The following is an 18,057-nucleotide window of genomic DNA, read 5'->3' on the forward strand; positions in this document are numbered from 1 at the left end:
GTCAGTGTTAGTTTAATCTTAGAGAGTTATTTATTTATCTCTCTGTTGCCGTATCCAAGACAGCATACGGATAAAATGTTAGTCATATTAATATGTTTGGATTGATGCAACAACAGCAACAATAAAACATGGTAAGAGTATAACAATAAAATACTGTCAGTCAACTGGCGAATGAAGCGGCGGCATAAAAGCACAATAACTATAAATGCCTTGAGCATTTTACAATCTTATTTTTCTCAGCCGTTCATTGCTGGGGCAACGTATTATTATCCTTCACCGCCGGTTTGCTCCTAAGTTCCTGCTAACCTCCTTTCAAATTGCAATGGCTTACTCTGGGTCCTGCTGTTGACACAGTTTTTATTCTGCTTTAACAGATTTACTGCAACAGCCGCAACTTTTCGTTTTTTCGCTGAAAGCTAGCCGGTTCAGGTAATAAAGGGTGCTGCATTGGGTAGCTGCTTCAATGCACCTAAAACTCAAATGGGGTCAAACGAATTTATGTTCGAATTATTTCCCTCGGAAAACAATTTCGTAAAGTGGTTGTTCAGATACGTTTCAGATAGATTAAAGATTTCTGAATGTAACAGATACTTTTCTAGTTTAATGATACTTTTCAATACTTTAGTCATTTGAATATTACAAATACTATACTTTTGTTTCTTTAAAAAACTTTTCAATTTTCCATAACAATTTTCTATCCAACGAAAGCCTCAATTTTATTATACTCGTATACTCAAGAGTTCAGCCTCATCCAAGCACATTTGTTTCTCAAATCCTTCGAATCATTTTATTTAAAAAAAATATAGTTTTTAATAATTATGTGCAAAACGGTATGAAATAAATGATTGTTATAAATGTATTTTAAAGGCGTAGATCAGCAGTTGAGTCTGCAAATTTTTGCATATGTACATTAGCATGTTTCAGTGGGTCTATGTGCGTGTGTGTGTGTGTGTGTGTGTGTGTGTGTGTGTGTGTGTGTGTGTGTTTGGGAGAGTTGAGTGCTGATTTATGTTCCCTAGGGCGTGAGCAGTCGTGGTCGTTGCGCAAAAAAAAAAAAAAAAAAAATGCGGTCACACAAATCATTTTACAGAGTATACTATGCAACAAATCAGGGCAAGGCACGAAACGACACGACACGACACAAGCGAACCGCATGGCAAGATGATATCCAATCCAGGCAGACAAAAGCTAAAAGGACATCGAAAGCGTCTATTGGAGCCAAACCCCCTTTCCACTGAATGCAAAAGGGGGAGCCGCATAGACTGACCCGATAAAATAATAAACTGAGCGTCGGGAGCCGGGATAACATGATGCAAATTCGGTTGGACGTTGAATTTACGAGGAGCAACGGAAACGGAAGTGCATTCACCACCAAGTGTTGAAGAAGCGACAACGACAACGACAACGACAGCGACTGTGACTGTGACCTGTGGTCTTTTGCATTGCCAAAAATTTATATGTACCCTCCAACTGACGCGTCGTGATGTTCACTCAGTAAAAGTTGATGAAACCACACACATACACAAAGATATATGAAGTGCTATATAATGAGCTGCCTAGATGGCTGACCGCTGGGGTCTGCCGTTGGCAGTTCTTGATATAAATCATGAAGCATTAACAGCTGCTTGGCAACATCAAATCCGAGTTAAGTTTTCCGCACCGCAGAACAGTGGGCTTAGATAAGCTTATAATAATTAATCGCTTCGAAAGTAGCAAAGATATTGTCTACTTGGGAGTAAGTGCTAAAAATTAAATAATTAAGAATTATAATTATTATATATACTTTTTGTATTTTATTTGAATAAATTATATAGAAGTAGAAAAAATATAAATTTACTGTTAATGTCGTGGCGTCATCGTAAACATATTTTCATTTTAAATGGTTACAGCTGTATATAACTTGATTTTAAAATTAAACTGGCAAAGAAAACTTAATAATTTGAAATCAGAAATTTTAAATTACACTTTTCCACTGTGCGCAGTTTCTGTTGGATGCAGTGGGCCGTATGCCGGAAACGGATATAAAGAGATCTAAAAATGCTGGTGCCAACGAAACAATTGTTAGTGAAACACCCCCTCTTATCCTTCCCCTTTCCTCATACCACTTTCTGCAAACATTTTCCATTTCCATTTTCTGGCATGCAGCACTGCCCATAAAACAAATCGCTTTAGAATTGCATTTTAAATATTTTGGCAATGTTTTTCACTGCTCCATCTTCAGTAATCGGTCTTCGGGCCCCGCTCCATAGATTTAAATTCTTCAGACTGAACTGACATTGCATCTTCAAACTCACATTTTGTGCAATCTGCGCGTTATTTAACTTTTACTTTTGAAAGCCATAAATGGGTGTACATTTCGTTGGCTCATGATGATCAAATGTACTCAGTCTGCCAACAGGAAATGCATAATTCTCACAGTTGATTTCATCATATTTTGAGCTCAGTCTAATTACAGTTTCATTTAATTTCATGTATGAGCATATGTGTATATGTTCGTATGTGATATGTTTGTGCTCCTGTTCATTCCGATTGACGGAATATTGGAGCACTATTTGTGGGGTATCTTAATTTCGGTTTTCACTTTCTCTACATCTCTCTATCTCACCGTAATTGGGAAATGCCTTGTTTATGTCTAACAGTTTTGTGCAAATGCAGTCATCAGGAAAATTGCTTCGTTTACTCTAAGCTTTGAATCTCACAATGTTCGTTTTAAAGTCCTTGCTTTTCGCTTCAGAATGTGCATACTGATTTGTTGTTTTAGATATCAGTTTAACTCAAAAGTCTTGAAACGTGTGTATAAAATTAATTTCTTCTTTGTGGATTAACTCAAGTGCAAACCAATTAGATTTCCATTATCAGTTATTTAATAAGAATTTAAATTGTCTTCAATTATCGTAAGCTCAACCTTCAGCCTTGACATCACTCTCGCATCAAACTCATATTGTTGTTAGCCCCTCATAAACTAAATTTATCTTGGTTGCCTTTTTCACAAAGTTCGCCACGAGAGTGCAGAGTAGTGTAAAAAAAATTGTTTGCTTTTGTGCCTTGTTTTTCTTTCTTATTTCTAGTTTTATTTTTTTTCAGTTCTCGCCTTAAGGTCACTATGACAGTTTTACTGCAGCGCTGCAATTTTCAGCCTGCAGCCTTAACCTGGGTTGACAATAACATTCCCAAGCCTTTTAAAGTCTACCATCCATATGTGTGTATACTGCAGAATTGTAGAAGAATTCTGCTCCTTTGATGTTATTTTCTTGTCAAAGTCTGTAAAAATGTTCATACTTAATATTTATTTGCCGTCATACTTATGTTGGTAAACTCGTCAAGTGCAAAATGATTTGTAGCTTCGCTTATAAGTGTAATTAATAAATCGTTTTCCTAAATGTGTATTAAGTGGTAAGCACTTTACTAGTTTAAGACCACTTACTTGTAGATAAATAGAGTAAATACATTAAACAATTCAACACATAGCTCAAGGCAACTGTGACTTTAAACACTAAACATCTTAACAGCTTTTTCTCTGTGGAAGTTGACTGAACCTTTTGTATGTACATATGACCATTGTTCGATTGTCATCGCCAGGGGCCCAAAATGTAGCTCGACAAATAAAAAAGTAACAGCCAAGTAAAAGTTCTGTAATCTATATGTGCTTCACAAACTCTTGACTGTGAACATACTTAACAGATTTACTTTGTCAATCTTTGTAATAAAACATAGAATACATAGTAGAAGATACACAGATAGATGCCTTGCTAAGGGTATATCTGTGTTTGGACAATACCATCTTCTGATACCGATATCAAAAATTAAAAGTTCGCATTTAAACCACAAAGGTAGCTCGTTAAAATTGCGTGTGGTAACTTTTCTCCCTTCATTGTGTTCTCCCCTCAGTGAATATGCAACAAAGGCAACTGAAAATCAAGTCAGCACCATTTATGCTCGAATAACTTTTTCTGTTTTAATTGATCATACGAGTTGCTTGTAGTTGTTGTAGATGTAGCTGACAAGCGACTCATGTAGATTTATAATCACACCGCATAATCAGTCAGAGCAAATAAAAGGTAAAATATTTAGAATGAGTCTGGGAAAAAAAATGAGAAACTCGATATGCCAAAGTGCCACCCACTGTGTTATAAAGCTTGAAATGCTCTAAAAATCCCCTCTTTTCACCTGCTGGCAGCTTGATGTGTCAGTTCATTTTTTAGTAAAGTCTACGAATTGGGTTGTCCGGCACTTAACGTGCCTTTTAAGAAGTATAGTATAGCTTATTGGCAGTTGCGACGACATCTTGGCCTATTCAGAAATGATGGCTTTGATGATACTGTTGTCTGTTTGTGGTTCCGATTTAGTTGTACTTCGTTTTGTCTTTTACCATTGGAATGGCGGACTTTTAGCGAATTCAGCTTATTGCTGTTATTGTCGCCGTTTTGCGGTGCCAAAGCTGACCAACGCCCATGCCAAGTTTTCCAGGTTCCTTGAGCAGAGTCTGACGCTGTGGTTGCCAGCAACTTTAGTCGATGTCGATGTCGAGGTCAACATACTAGTTGGAATAAGAACCTCGTTGTGACGTCTTTAAATGTAAAGCTCTCAAGTTTTGTATTTTTCCCAGTTCCATGCAATATTCAAATCAAACTTTGCACTAAATTTACCACACTCCAAGTAGTTATATGACAATTTGTCAATAAAACTGCTCAGCCCTTACTTTTTGAAACTCTACTCAAAGGAAATGTTGCTGCGGTTGCTGTGGTCAATACGGTCGTACAGTAGTATTGTGTACTCAATACCTAATGAGTGGAATTATTTAATCTACTTATATGCTTCATTGTGGTCGTGTATTTGCTGTATCCCTTGACAGTTGCCCGATATTTTAAATCGGATTCTTGGGGTAAATTGACTTTTATCTCTAAGAGTGTACTTGAATTAACGTACTTAAAATATTTCTGTACTTAAAATAAAACTTTAAGAGCTCAATAACTTCTATTATTGCAAAGATGTTCCCAATATTAAACTAAGTGTATTGAATTTAGCGCGATAAGCCCCACACCAAAAGTGCGGTAATGTCGACGCTTGGGGCTACCAACTTCAAGGAAATAATATGTCGAAGTGCACTTAAGAGAAAGCTTGGTTCGAGTACACAAAAACCACGTACCCAAAAACCGACAACCGCGATTAAGAGTCTGAAATTCGAAGTTATTTTGCGTTCTCGAAGCTTTTGTGTTGACGACAGACTGCAGACATCTCGAAACAACAAAGTATGCAAGAAACTACAATAAATTAAGCGTTTCCAAAGGCACTGAATTTGTGTAGCATTTTATGCACTTAAATTTCAATATATGCAAAGGTAAGTCTTAGTCAATCTGAGTAACTCTGAAGAGGACAAACATTTAGTTCGCACTGTAAATATGCGTGAATTTCCCGTTCTTAAGATGCAAAATTAAACTATTCTTGATGACAGAAGAAGAAGAAATCGGCAACGGCAAAGGCAACTCAGACACTAAAAGGCCCAAATAGTTGACAGTAATCCCTCAATAAATCAATCGAAACAAGGAAAAACAAGTGAGACGAGAGCGCTCGACTACAAGATACCCGTCATCTTTCGTACAATAACACGAACGAAGAGGACCAAAATATATACAACATATTTAACAAAATTAATAAATACACATATATGTGTTTTTTTTTAATAAATAGTTAAACTCAATGGAGCTCAGTTTCTTTTGTTACTTGTTATAAAATATATATACAAAAAACATATAAATAGCATAAGCAGGAATAAATTATAAATATACATCGAAGACAGTAAACTTTTTTGTTTTGTATTTATTTAGTTTTTCTGATTTTATTTGTATCAAGTTAAATATATTTAATTGTATTTTGCAATATAAAGAATTGTCTTGGTTATATACATTACTTAAAGAAAGTTAATAATTAAAATAAACTGTGTAAATTTTTGATTTGGTCAAAACAATTACTTGACATACTGTATAGAACTTTGTGCTTATACTTTGTTTGCTTCATCGACTAGCACAAAGTTATAATCCCCTTTTCCACATTTTCAAACTAAAGAGAAAACGCAGAGAAGCAATAATGATTTAAGCTCGAAAAGAAGCGTTCCCACTGTATTTTTGACGGCGAAAAGTTTTCTTGAATAACTGAACGCTGAACACTGAAAGTATAAAACTAAAAGAGAGAAAAGGAAAGCACACAAGTATGCAAAGCTTATTTTACTTTTTATAAGGCAGCCGCTGATTGCGCTTGGGTCGCGCCCATCTATCTTTGTCACCAGTCACTAGTCAGCAGTCTGCAGTCACCAGTCAGCAAGTGCAAAACATCCTCAGTTTCTATCGTAGCATCAAATGGCAGCTCAAAAATGATTTTTGTACCACGTCTGGCGTCAAATGTCTGCGAATCTGTGGAGCATGTGGTAAAACTGTAACAAATTACAAAGCACCTGCACTTAAATACATATTTATCATGAAGCACTGCAGGCCGTTTTGAAAAATGAAATTCAATTACATATACGAAAACTACTGACGCTTCAAAAGCAAGTGTTTTTTGTATATTTGGTTGAGCTCAGACAGAAGCCAGAACAAAAGCAAAACTGTTTGCGGTCCAGATAAGCACGTTTAACCCAATCCAATCCAAGAACAACAGTGGCAACATCAAAGTACAATGAGATAGGAAAAATTCCAAGAAATTTATACAACAAAAGAGTGTTGTCGATTTATCCTATTTCCGGATTGATTTTTTTTTCTAAAATCAACACATGAAAAAGGACAATTATTTAAGAATAACAAACTCAAAAGCCTCCAAAAAAAAAAAAAAACTAGTCGGAAAGGCTAGCTTGTTTAATTTATTATTAATTGAGTAAGAAAGCAACTACATACATGTGGAATTATTATAGCAATACTGCTTTGTGAAAAAGTCCTAGATGGACAGCGAATTATTTTTTATAGCACTTTAACTTATCCCCATTCTTGGGGTTTCTTTTATGAATATGTTTTATAAGTGTATTGAACAATTTTATGCACCACCATACTAGGTAAGTTCTTGGCGCGTTTTTTTACTGTGGTATCCCCAGAAGGCCTACTCCATATGTGTGCTTAAGATCGATGTCAAAGTGTGGTCCTATGTGTGTACATTGCGTCATCCGGATCCTGCGCGATGAATATCGATAAATACATCACTTAAATCTTCAAAATGCACTTGGCTGTTGATCGACTCTGCTGTTGATCCTGACCAAGAATATATATACTTTGGGTCTGCCACGCCCCCTTCTGCCTGTTACATACATTTTTCCAAACACATTATACCCTTCTTTGCCCATTTTCAATAGGCTCAGGGTATAAAATGTATGAAAAAATAAAAATCAGGACCTGTGTGTCCGTCCGTCGGTCTTTTTGTGTGAGCGACTAGATCTCAGAGACTATAAAAGATAGACCAACCGAATTTGGCACACCGACTTTAAACATTTTTACCACGCCCTATTCCTCCACACCCACAGTTTCAAAGATAATAGTTTTTTTGTGGTAATTTACGTTATCTATTATTATTGTCTATTATCCCAAGCAGACACGTGTGAAAATACAATGCAATTACCAGAAAAGCGTGCGTGCGAACACCTTCTTCGAAAAATCGCCAATACTCCACACTATGAGAGAAGGAAGGAGCACTATCTTGTATACCTTGCAAAATTCCACATTCACAAGAGATACAAGGATCACACGGATCGGATCCATGAAGCGTTCAAGGCTATTGGACTTTTACATTAAAAGCAAATAAAAGAAGAACGATGGAGACAGATACTCTCTCTATCTATCAACATCGTTCTTCTTTCGAGAGGGAGAAAAAACATATATAGTGAGGGAGCAAGAAATATAAATTTCGTACTAGGAAAGCCAACTTTAAATTTAATATGGAGCACTTTTAACAATAGGCGAAGAGAGAGAGATCTGCTCCAATTTCATTTATTGCTTGCCACAATTTAATACAAATAATTCTATTATGGATGTAGCAAGCAATGCCAAGTGTCCACACATAGATACGAAGGAAGGGCCACTTACACATACTCGCAAACAGACATACACGCTAAAAGGAATGTCGAGAGCCGAAAACTTAGCAAAATTGAAAGGGAATACAAGAAAAACATAATAAAATATAATAAAAGCGACGAAAGAAATCAACAAAGTTGCAGATGGTCAGCCGAGTTAAGCTTTACAAAGTCTGAGGAAAAACAACAACAATAGCAAATCAGCAAACCTTAATAAGGGGTGAGAATGCTGTCAAAGTGTGAATTCCAAAAATATGAACAACTATAAGCAGGACAGCACAATCTCAACTTCATCCTATGGATGTTGTTTATTGCTAGGAATTAAGACCTACCCGGAATAATATGACACACAGGTAGTCAAGTAATGGTATTCCCATATAAAATTTTACATATTTCTTATATTATTTATAATCCCAGTATTTTTTATGTTAAGTAAACAAAAATTTATAAAACGAAGTTTTTTTTTTTAATTCAATATGTGATTTTTTTTTTGTTTGTCACAAAAACTACTTGACTAACTGTATATAAACATTTCACAACGAGCTTCCTAGCTGTTAGGTTGTGGCCATGGGTAACTCTGTGAATTGCTACTTATACATATGTATATGTCATATACATATTTACCATTCGCATTACATATTCGCTGAGACCCAATCTATTGCACATAAATGAATGACTTCTGACACGGATTCCCCACATCCTTAAGTTTCCCATCTTGTCCACAGTCGCCGTGAAAAGCCATCACACCAACATGGTTTGAATGTCCGGCAAAAGTTTATTTGCATTTTGTATAAGTCAGATGACTACGTGACCCACATATACAACTCAAACATATTTCCAAAAAGGAGCTGGGAATGTAAAGTCTGTGTGAGAAGTATCCAACCAAATGATTCTTGCTGGTCAAGGCCGTATTGTGCAAAGACAAGCAGAAATTTATAAAAATGTTCAATAAATTATATCAAATCAAGCAGCAAACGTGAAAGCCAGTGTGGCAGTAATGATAACTGTATTCGAAGGGGAATTACATTTTTTTACCCACATTTCTCACTGTTATAATAAGGAAGTAATTTATAAGTTATTGAGTTCTCTAATAAAAGATGAAAATATATCCAGTTGACGATAAAAACAGTTCTGTAGTATATTTATATAATTAAAGTAAAATGTAGAAACAAATAAAAAAGAAAACAGAAGAAATTAAAAACGCAAATGTAAAAATGCTTTTGCTTTTGGGTGTAAATTTTGGCATTGTTATGTAGCTGTTGAACGCAGGCTACGACAGGAATAATAATCCCAAGTTTTTATTCGTATTTGCTGAAATACGTGCGGCTGACACCAGGCGATAGACAAACACAAAATTTATAAATATATACAGGAGAAAGTATTGGCGTTGCACTTTTGGCATGATCTTTACAAGAAAAAAAAACATTTGGAATCGAGAGTTACAAACACAGCCAAAGCAAAAGGGAAATGCACAAAAAGGCCGGAAGCAATATGAATTTCCGTTGCCAGAAAAATGTAAGCACTTTGCACTTGCCAGGCTAAAGTTGTTCTGTCTCAGTGGGAGGGGGGCGCTGTTAGTCTGTAAACTAGAGGCAGTGAAAATGCTTAAAGAGCCAAAAAAAAAAGAAACCTAAGGAAAAAAAAAAAGAAAAAAACAGCAGTCTGACAGTCTGACGGCAGATACTTTTCTTAGTTCGCATGTTAATAAATGAGTACTGACCTATTCTCTCCTTGCAGTTTATTTGTTCACTTCCAAGGATAAATAAATTTTGAAGATTAAAAAAAATATATTCTTTAAAAATTGCTGTGCAAAAAACTGATTAACAATAACCGCGTGCATTTCTATAAATAATACTTGAAAGGAATAACTTTTTATACCCGTTACTTAAAAAATAAGCAAAAGGGTATATTGTGCTCGCTGAAATTTATGTAACAGGGAGAAGGAGTCATCTCCGACCCTATAAAGTATATATATTCTTGATCAGCATCAACAGCCGAGTCGATAAAGCCATGTCCGTCTGTCCGTCTGTCAGTCCGAGTGAGCGCCTAGATCTCAGAGACTATAAGAGATAGAGATACCAAACTTTCACCCACAGACTCCAAATGCGTTGGAGCAGGTCAAGTTTGTTTTCAATTTTTGATTCGCCCACTTCCGCCCCCGCAAATCGCGAAAAACAGTCTGTACGTCTGTATAACAAAAGGATCTCAGAGACTAAAAGAGATAGAGTAACCAAATTTGGCACACAAATTTCAAAATTGTTTCAAATTTAAGCCATGCCCCCCTTCGCCCCCGCAAATCGCGAAAAACAACCACACCAAAAATTTTTAATCTCATACAGTTTTTATGGTAAATAACGTTATCTACTAATATTATCTATAATCTCACTTAACCGCAGCAAGATCGCAGGACAGCAGCAAGCTAACCAAAGTTATTAATAAAGTAATTATTTCAATACAATCACCTAAATGTATGCTGTAGCTTTTATTAGGGAGTATTTTCTTTAAAGTACTTTTAAAAATATTGAAATGAAAAACGGGTATCCTTTCCCACTTGATTTATTTATAAACGTTAGAAATATAGGCCATTTCAGTTGGAATATATTCGACTAAAGGATTTGTTTTAGTAATTCTGTCTATGTGGGTAAGTGTTTTAGCAGAATTACTTCTACTCTCTCGCTTAAACCCATAAACTGAACTATGCTAGAAATGAATGAGTATATTTAAAATATTTTCAACATCTCGTTTACATTTTAAATTATTACATTTAAGCTATGCGTCGTCGTCGCTAGGTAAAAGCAACAAAACGCTTTTATGGCTGTTGATGTTTCGGCTTGCTATCATTTGTGCCCATTCGTAGTTGAGCTGAACACCGTGACTTGGCTATAAATTCTAATAAGAACGTACCTATATCAATACCAATATTTTTGCATTGTTCATAGAATGAATTTTGTTATATACCGTGGAGCTGATGAATTGATTGTGGTAAACAAAATTGTTCGTTCTAGTACAATGACTTCTTCAGTGTAGAAATTCATATAATATTATTCATATTTTATTTATAATATAAATATTAAAAATTCAATATGATTTTTTTTTTTTATACACGTAAGACAGTTGATAAGTCAACAAATGAAGCTTCAGCTTTTCAACACTGAAATAAAGAAACAAGGAGCACATCACACATCTCCATCACATGACTGCCGAAAGCCTCTGTGTGCGTAAGTCAACGCCCGATGGAAAACAACACTAGCACAGTACCATCCACTAACATCCTTGCCAATTCAGTTACAGTCTGTCAGTCCGCTCATTCTGTCAGTCAGTCAGTTAAGCCAGTTACGAGGTAGCAAGCAATGGGAAAAGAAGGCAAGGCAAAACCTAAAAGCATGTCGATATTAGGCTAGATAAATTGAAAATGAATTGCGAAATAGAGTGAGACGAAGGAATAGGAGAACTTGAGCGAAAACTGTATTTTGCCGCCTGCCTCATACAAATACATAAACAACAGTCAGTTAGCAAGAAAGTTCAGCATAAAGGGCACCAAAAAGGGAGCACAACGTTCAGAGTAAGAGCCAAGTCAATAGCATTAAGTCAGTCGCAGCGAAGGCATCAAGAGAATTGAATGAAGCGGAAACGGAAACCAAGCTAATGAATGAAGCACAACGAACCAAATGAACGACAGCAAGGTATGAGTTTGAGTTTGGCTTTGGGTTTGGGTGTCTTGCCAAAGGCCCAAAACCAATGTTCAACTCTACACTTGACTGGTTCAGCGAGGTGACCGCGGTCTGACTTCCCCAAAGAGACCCCAGGCTACGACCAACTTAAAGACATTTACAGTTTAAGAGAAAATTAATATTTGTATATGGGGAATGGTGACGTCGAAGATCACGAAAACAAGAGCTTTCGTATACAAAATACAAGAAAACCAACTTTACAAGTCAAAAGTTTTTTAATTTTGCCATAATTTTTTACAAAAAAAATTGAAACGTTTCAAAATCAAATTTAAAGTGCTTTTTATACTAATTTCGCATTATGTGATTTGATTCAGTTAATATTAGGTTCTTGTATCTGAAAGAGATTGAAGACATAACTGCATCGATTCCGCACATATACTTTAAAGGACCGAAAATATTTTCTTCCGTTTGTTACATAAATTTTCAATTTGCAACAACTTTTAATACCCTTACCAAATCCCATTGGGACACGTTATACAAATAAGTAACTCCCAGAGTCTTAATGTCAACAAAAATCTTTGTTTTACATCGGAAGTATGTACAATGCAAGTGAAATACTGAGGTCATGGATAAGGGTCTGGGCAGTTGCCGATCAAATGCACAAGCAAACAAGCAACAGACCCAACTGAGAGCCAAATGGGGAACACGACTGATGGAGTGTGAGAATCGCACTTGGGTTCGTGGGGAAGGGAACTGGAATTGTGTGGCATTGACGTTGATGATACTGGTGCTAGGGGATGGATGCCTAAAGCACACAATACGCAAAGTGTCAATAACAATTTACACTTCAGACGATATCTCAATATTGTTACACGTCAAAAGCAGCATCGATAACACCAACAAAGCACTGCGCTCCACAGTGGTGCATTTGGGCAATTTAGCTCGCATTAATTTAAATTTTTAAATGTTTTAATAATGACCAATTTTTTTCAAAAATTATAATTACCAAAAAAAAGGGGCCTCCGCCCACTGCTCGCTTTGCTTACCGAAGGGTGCGACTACAGTCGAGCACGCCCGATTTTTTTCAAAAATTATAATCAAAAACACGGGCAAACACATTATACCCTTTTTTGTCAATTTTTAATGGACACAGGGTATAAAACCTATTTGGAGGGTTTTATAAAAATTCAAATCGAAATATTACTTTTTCTGAACAAATAAATAGGCTTTTAAAATAATTTATAAATTTTTAATCCCTTTTGAAATGTCAAAAAGGTCCACTGTGCATTCTGCTCTTAGGGTATGAGAAGGAAGCTGATGGCAACAGGACAATGCTGACCATGATGAGGAGTTGAAGCTGAAGTTTGATGCCTTTGTCCTTACCATGACTCACTGCTGCTATGTTTACTTGACTGGTACTGGTCCAAAAACAAGCGTGCGTCGTTAACCAAAAATTTCAAAACAATTTCTTTTCGAGTGACTGTTTTCTGTGGGCTATATGTTCTTCAATAGACAAAAGGGCCAGTAAATATGTCAAGCGATAACAGTAAAAAACACAAGCGGAAGAAAATGAGCTGGTCAACTAATGCGTTATCATTAAACGAAACTTTCTTTAAAGTGTTTAATGCATAACCTCATCGTTTTGGACTTCAGTAATCAAAAGGACAATAAAATTTAAAACAGATATAAAAACTAGTCGGAAAGACTATAGTCGAGATGCCAACTATTTCAATATATACTACTTAATAAAAATTACTTTATCTATTACTTGCCATTATTGCCGTTCTACTTGTTGCTGAGATTAGGTGCGATAATAGATAATAATAATAGGTAACGTTTATTACCACGAAAATTGTATTATTTTAAAGAATGTGGGTGCGGGTGTTTATCGCGATTTGCGGGACGGATGGGGCAAAAATTTGAAACAATCTTTATCTGCTCCAACACAATTGGAGTCTGTGTGCCAAATTTGGTTGATCTATCTCTTGTAGTCTCTGAGATCCTTTTTTTCGGCTGTTGATGCTGATGAAGAATATATATACTTTGTAGGTCCGGAAATGCCACCATCACCCTGTTACATACATTTCAACGAACTTATTTTTTAAGTAACGGGTATAAAAAACACAACGATATTGTTTAAGGGTGTTAAAATTTCAGCATTTCGAAACTAACTGTTCCATCTTCTGATTTTTTAATAAGTTTGAGACTTACTCACTAAGCGGATGACAAGGTACTTGTAAATATTAATTATATCTAACGACAAAATCTCACTCTAGGAGAAATCAAGGGGTGGTCACTTATAAATTAGCTATTAATATTAAGTCGCGTGTACTTAATATATTTTGCGACTAAATTTTCCAGCTGTAGACTTGTAATTAGCCACTTTAATATGCCGGGACTTGTTGGCCTTGTTGATGATGATTGCGAGCGCGCCTGCTTAAGCCAGTTAATTTGTGTGCCGCCGTAGATTTAGCCGTTTTATTTTACTGAGCACATTGCGTTCAACAGAGTGATAATCGCTGCGTGGGATGAGACTTCCCTTGAAAGATGCTGCTGGCTGCTTTTCAAATTAATGAACGGAAAAATGTTGTCTGGAGGCACTTGGCATATTTGCCAGCTGCTTAACCGAGTTGGCACACGCACAACACCCAATCCAGATCGAGAGGCGATCTGTATAGTGTATGTAGTTAGTGGCAGATATATTGGCAGTGCGGTATCTTTCGAGTGCTCTTCAATGGTACTTGTTCAGACAATGTTAAATGCGCGCTCTTTGCCACTGTCTGTCAACTCGGCTCAAGTGGCCCCTGCCACGCCCCACTTCCCCGCCTCCAACCCCACCAATGGCTGTAACTGCTCCAAAGCATAGCAAGAGCACTTGTCCCAATCATTGACATCAATGCGTCGAAGCTGGCTTTTTAGCTGCAGCTCGGAGCAATGGAGTAAAGAGTGAGGTCGCCCAAATACTTTCCTATAAAGTGAAGTGAATTATCACTAGCCAATGTTCGGGTTGCTGGCCCCTTTATAGGCATATTCAGAATGGATAGCATTAAGACAAAATATATTCCGTTGCTTTATATTACGTAAAGAAACAACAATTTTCTCAGCTATGTTGTGCCCATTTCATCCTCCTCGGCCTTACCGTTTGGGCTGCACGAATATCAGTCAGTCAGGACAAACAGTTTTATATATATAGATGATTTAAAATAGTTATTTGACAGTCTTCACTAAATACAATTTTCATTTGGGATTAACTCGCGTTCAATCGAAAATGTACATCTGCAGTTAAGTTTAGTGTGAGTTTGGTTGTAGAAAAGAGCTGTAGGGATTATCCTTGCCTGGCTGTGTTGATAGTAAACATAAAAAACAAATGTTTTTCTTATATAATTCGTAAATAAACAAAAACTAATTTTATTCAAATGACCATAATTATTTACTTATCATGGCCTTGCTTTATGTTTATGTATGGGAAAAGGTTGCTCTATAATAAATAATTTCAAGTTATTAAATGAATTTGAAATTTATTAATTGTGTATCTCATATCGTTAGTAAAGCTAGTTTAGTATAATGTTATTGAATCGGTGAGTTACACTTTGTTGACATTTTTGTAAATGTATGGAGCTATGAAAATCAAAATATTTAACTTGAACTGTGCAGACACTAAAATTGAACAACAACAGTGATTACTAAATATAGCCGATAAATAACACTTTCTATTTGCTCTTTATCTTGAGATTGTTGTAATTAAATTTACTTTTATAGGTTGGAATTAGAGCCTCCGGTGGGACAGGTTTACGTTTGCTAAAAAAATTCATTGAAAAGTTAAAATAAAGGGGAAAAAAAAATGCCACACTAACCAGGCACAGTGAAACTGGCACAAATCCGCGTCATTTCGGAAGTCATTTTCTATAGACTGTGGAACCTGATTTCGTAGAATTATGCGCATATGGTGCTTAAGGAATTGTGGAGATTGATTGCTGCAATTCCAGTTACCAACATAGCCCACCAGCGTACGTGTCAACAGTTCCTCCATCAGCTGGTCGGGACTTGGGCTGCTTGAAAGATGCGGATTTACATAGTGCATGATCTTTGACACAGTACGCTCGTAGTCTACGGGCAATCCGGTCAAGCGATCTGCACGAAATAATCTTGGCAACTTCATCTTCGGCTTAGTCTTCGTAAATACGATCGTCTTCCGCCAAACGCGCTGACTAGAAGCTTGAGGTTGACGGCATATCGTACTTCTGGGCTGTCGTTGAGGGCATTGTTGTTGACTCCTTGGATATATCTTCTTAATATGGGGCTTGTTCTTTTTTGGATACAGAACATTATACGCTAGTTCGATTTTAGCTGGAGACTCCAAATTTTTTTTTGACCTTTTAAGTTTCTTAAATTTCATATTTTAAGACTTTGAATTTTATTTAACTCGAAATGTTTTTTTTAAATAAATTTTTATCTGATGTGTGAGACATTGATAGCATGTTTTTGAATTCTGTGCAAATATCGTAGCTATTTTGATATTTAAAAAATATATATAATTTTTAATTTTTATGTAACAAGAAAAAAGAAAAACACTAAATTAAAAAAAAAAGAAAAAAAAATGGGAAATTTATGGAAAATAAAATTATTTTTATTTGGAGTTTATAAATTTAAAATATAAAGAAAATTGCCATATCTACAGCGATCCGCTTGTATTTCAATGGGTGGCTCATACATATGTACATTTACTATACGTGTGTATAATTTACCAAATTACCTTAAAAGATACATACAAAATATAATAATTTTATTTTTATATTGTAAATAAGAGTTATTGAGTGATTAGCTCAAAACATAAAGGTTACAGAAGGTACTGTAAGTGTTTTTATACAACAAGGAAATTGAATTATGCTTTTAAAATTTTAAAGTTTATATCAAAAGATAAAATGTCAATGTCTTATATATAATTGCAATTCGAAAAGACACACACAAGAAGTACGAGTAGTGTGTTAGTGTGGTCACATTAAACTTAACTTTTAATACAATGTCAACTTCAATGTACGGTCGCTTTAGTTATTATTGCAAGTGGCACCAACACAAATGCGCACAAATCTAACCGCACATACAACTGCACTTACTTAAACACATATACCCAAAATGCGTGCAAGTGTTTGTGTGTATCTGTGTCTGTATAACCGCATTATTGTATTGCAAGGAACTATAGTAATTGTCATTACATGCATTTGATGTAAGTAAGCGTTGGTCTGTGGCATGTAGCTCGAGTTAGGGCAACGAGAACACTTATACTCATACACAGCCACACACACTTACACAAACTTACGCCCAAACAGACACACACAGATACTACCATGCGCTGCAAAAGACACTGCAGAAACACCAAAACAAAAGCAATATAATTAATCATAAAATAGCAAGCCAAAATGAATCCGCATGATATGGCAACATCCTATTGAGTTGGAGTGCAACATACGAACACTTATAAAGAATCAGATTGGGGCATATTTTGCTCACTCTCATATTATTTACTAAAAACCTTGTTTCGATTTTATTATAAGTTGTACAGTTTAATATTTATGAAAAATCAGTTTTGTCAGGTATTGAGATATAATATATCTTATATATTTACTAAAGAGCTGCACAAAATATTTTGAAATTCTACTTCACTACTGTACAGTACTTCCAGACACTTAGTTCTAGTGTAGCTTTGACAGCAATGTTATATGTTCTAATATTTTGTTTTGAAATAGAACAAACACAACAGACAGTGCTTGAGTTCTATTGGGAAGTAATATTTCAAAACAAAACATGTTAGTATAGTAAAAAAATCGTAAATTTTCTAGTGTACAGCGAGTGCACTAGAATATAGAGAAGTAATTTAACATCTCAACTTTTTTGTAGCCCTCTCTCTCTGTAGATTCACAGTACAATCTACCGGCAAATTCCAACAAACTACTATCCTAAAATGTAAATATCTGAATAAATATACTTTATTCCATAAAGCTCACTTTATTATACCAAATTCTAAGACACAATAGGGGTATTTTCAAGCCGGGTACTTTCGAATCAACACTATAACTTTTTTACCAAACGGGACGTAAACAAAGTTCAGGAATTTTCGGAAGCCAAGGAAATGACTTCACACCTTTTTCCCTCTGCCTGCACGTAAGTGTTGAGCGAAAGAAAGAAATGGATCAAATATAGATTTATGTGCTTCATGTCAAAATAAATGGATTTTACATGTTGCCACAAAACGCTCCTAGCTCGCTCCCAGTTCGCATTTCACACAATGTGTTAGCGATAGCAACAACAATGGTAACAAACAGCAACAATAATGAAAATATA

At 35.7% G+C, this 18,057-nt stretch overlaps 1 protein-coding gene across 1 annotated transcript; it reads right to left on the bottom strand.

Moving 5' to 3' along the window:
• Positions 1–15,219: 15,219 nt before the first annotated feature.
• LOC117781001 lies at positions 15,220–16,116 on the bottom strand. Its single transcript, XM_034617705.1, has 2 exons — positions 15,573–16,116; positions 15,220–15,516 (listed from the first exon to the last, which is right to left on the bottom strand). The coding sequence occupies exons 1-2, from the start codon at positions 16,112–16,114 to the stop codon at positions 15,429–15,431; spliced, it is 630 nt and encodes a 209-aa protein (XP_034473596.1). The 5' UTR covers positions 16,115–16,116; the 3' UTR covers positions 15,220–15,428.
• Positions 16,117–18,057: the final 1,941 nt, after the last annotated feature.

Source organism: Drosophila innubila (genome assembly GCF_004354385.1).
Source record: "Drosophila innubila isolate TH190305 chromosome 2L unlocalized genomic scaffold, UK_Dinn_1.0 4_B_2L, whole genome shotgun sequence".
In the NCBI taxonomy this organism is placed as follows: domain Eukaryota; kingdom Metazoa; phylum Arthropoda; class Insecta; order Diptera; family Drosophilidae; genus Drosophila; species Drosophila innubila.

What these genes read in the sequence shown, in the direction of transcription:
- LOC117781001 (XM_034617705.1), bottom strand. Translation starts at nt 16,114, where the DNA reads ATGAAATTTAAGAAACTTAAAAGGTCAAAAAAAAATTTGGAGTCTCCA. An exon ending in TGCCAGTTTCACTGTGCCTG is followed by an intron (nt 15,517 to 15,572) that starts GTTAGTGTGGCA and finishes GAATTTTTTTAG; the next exon opens with CAAACGTAAACCTGTCCCAC.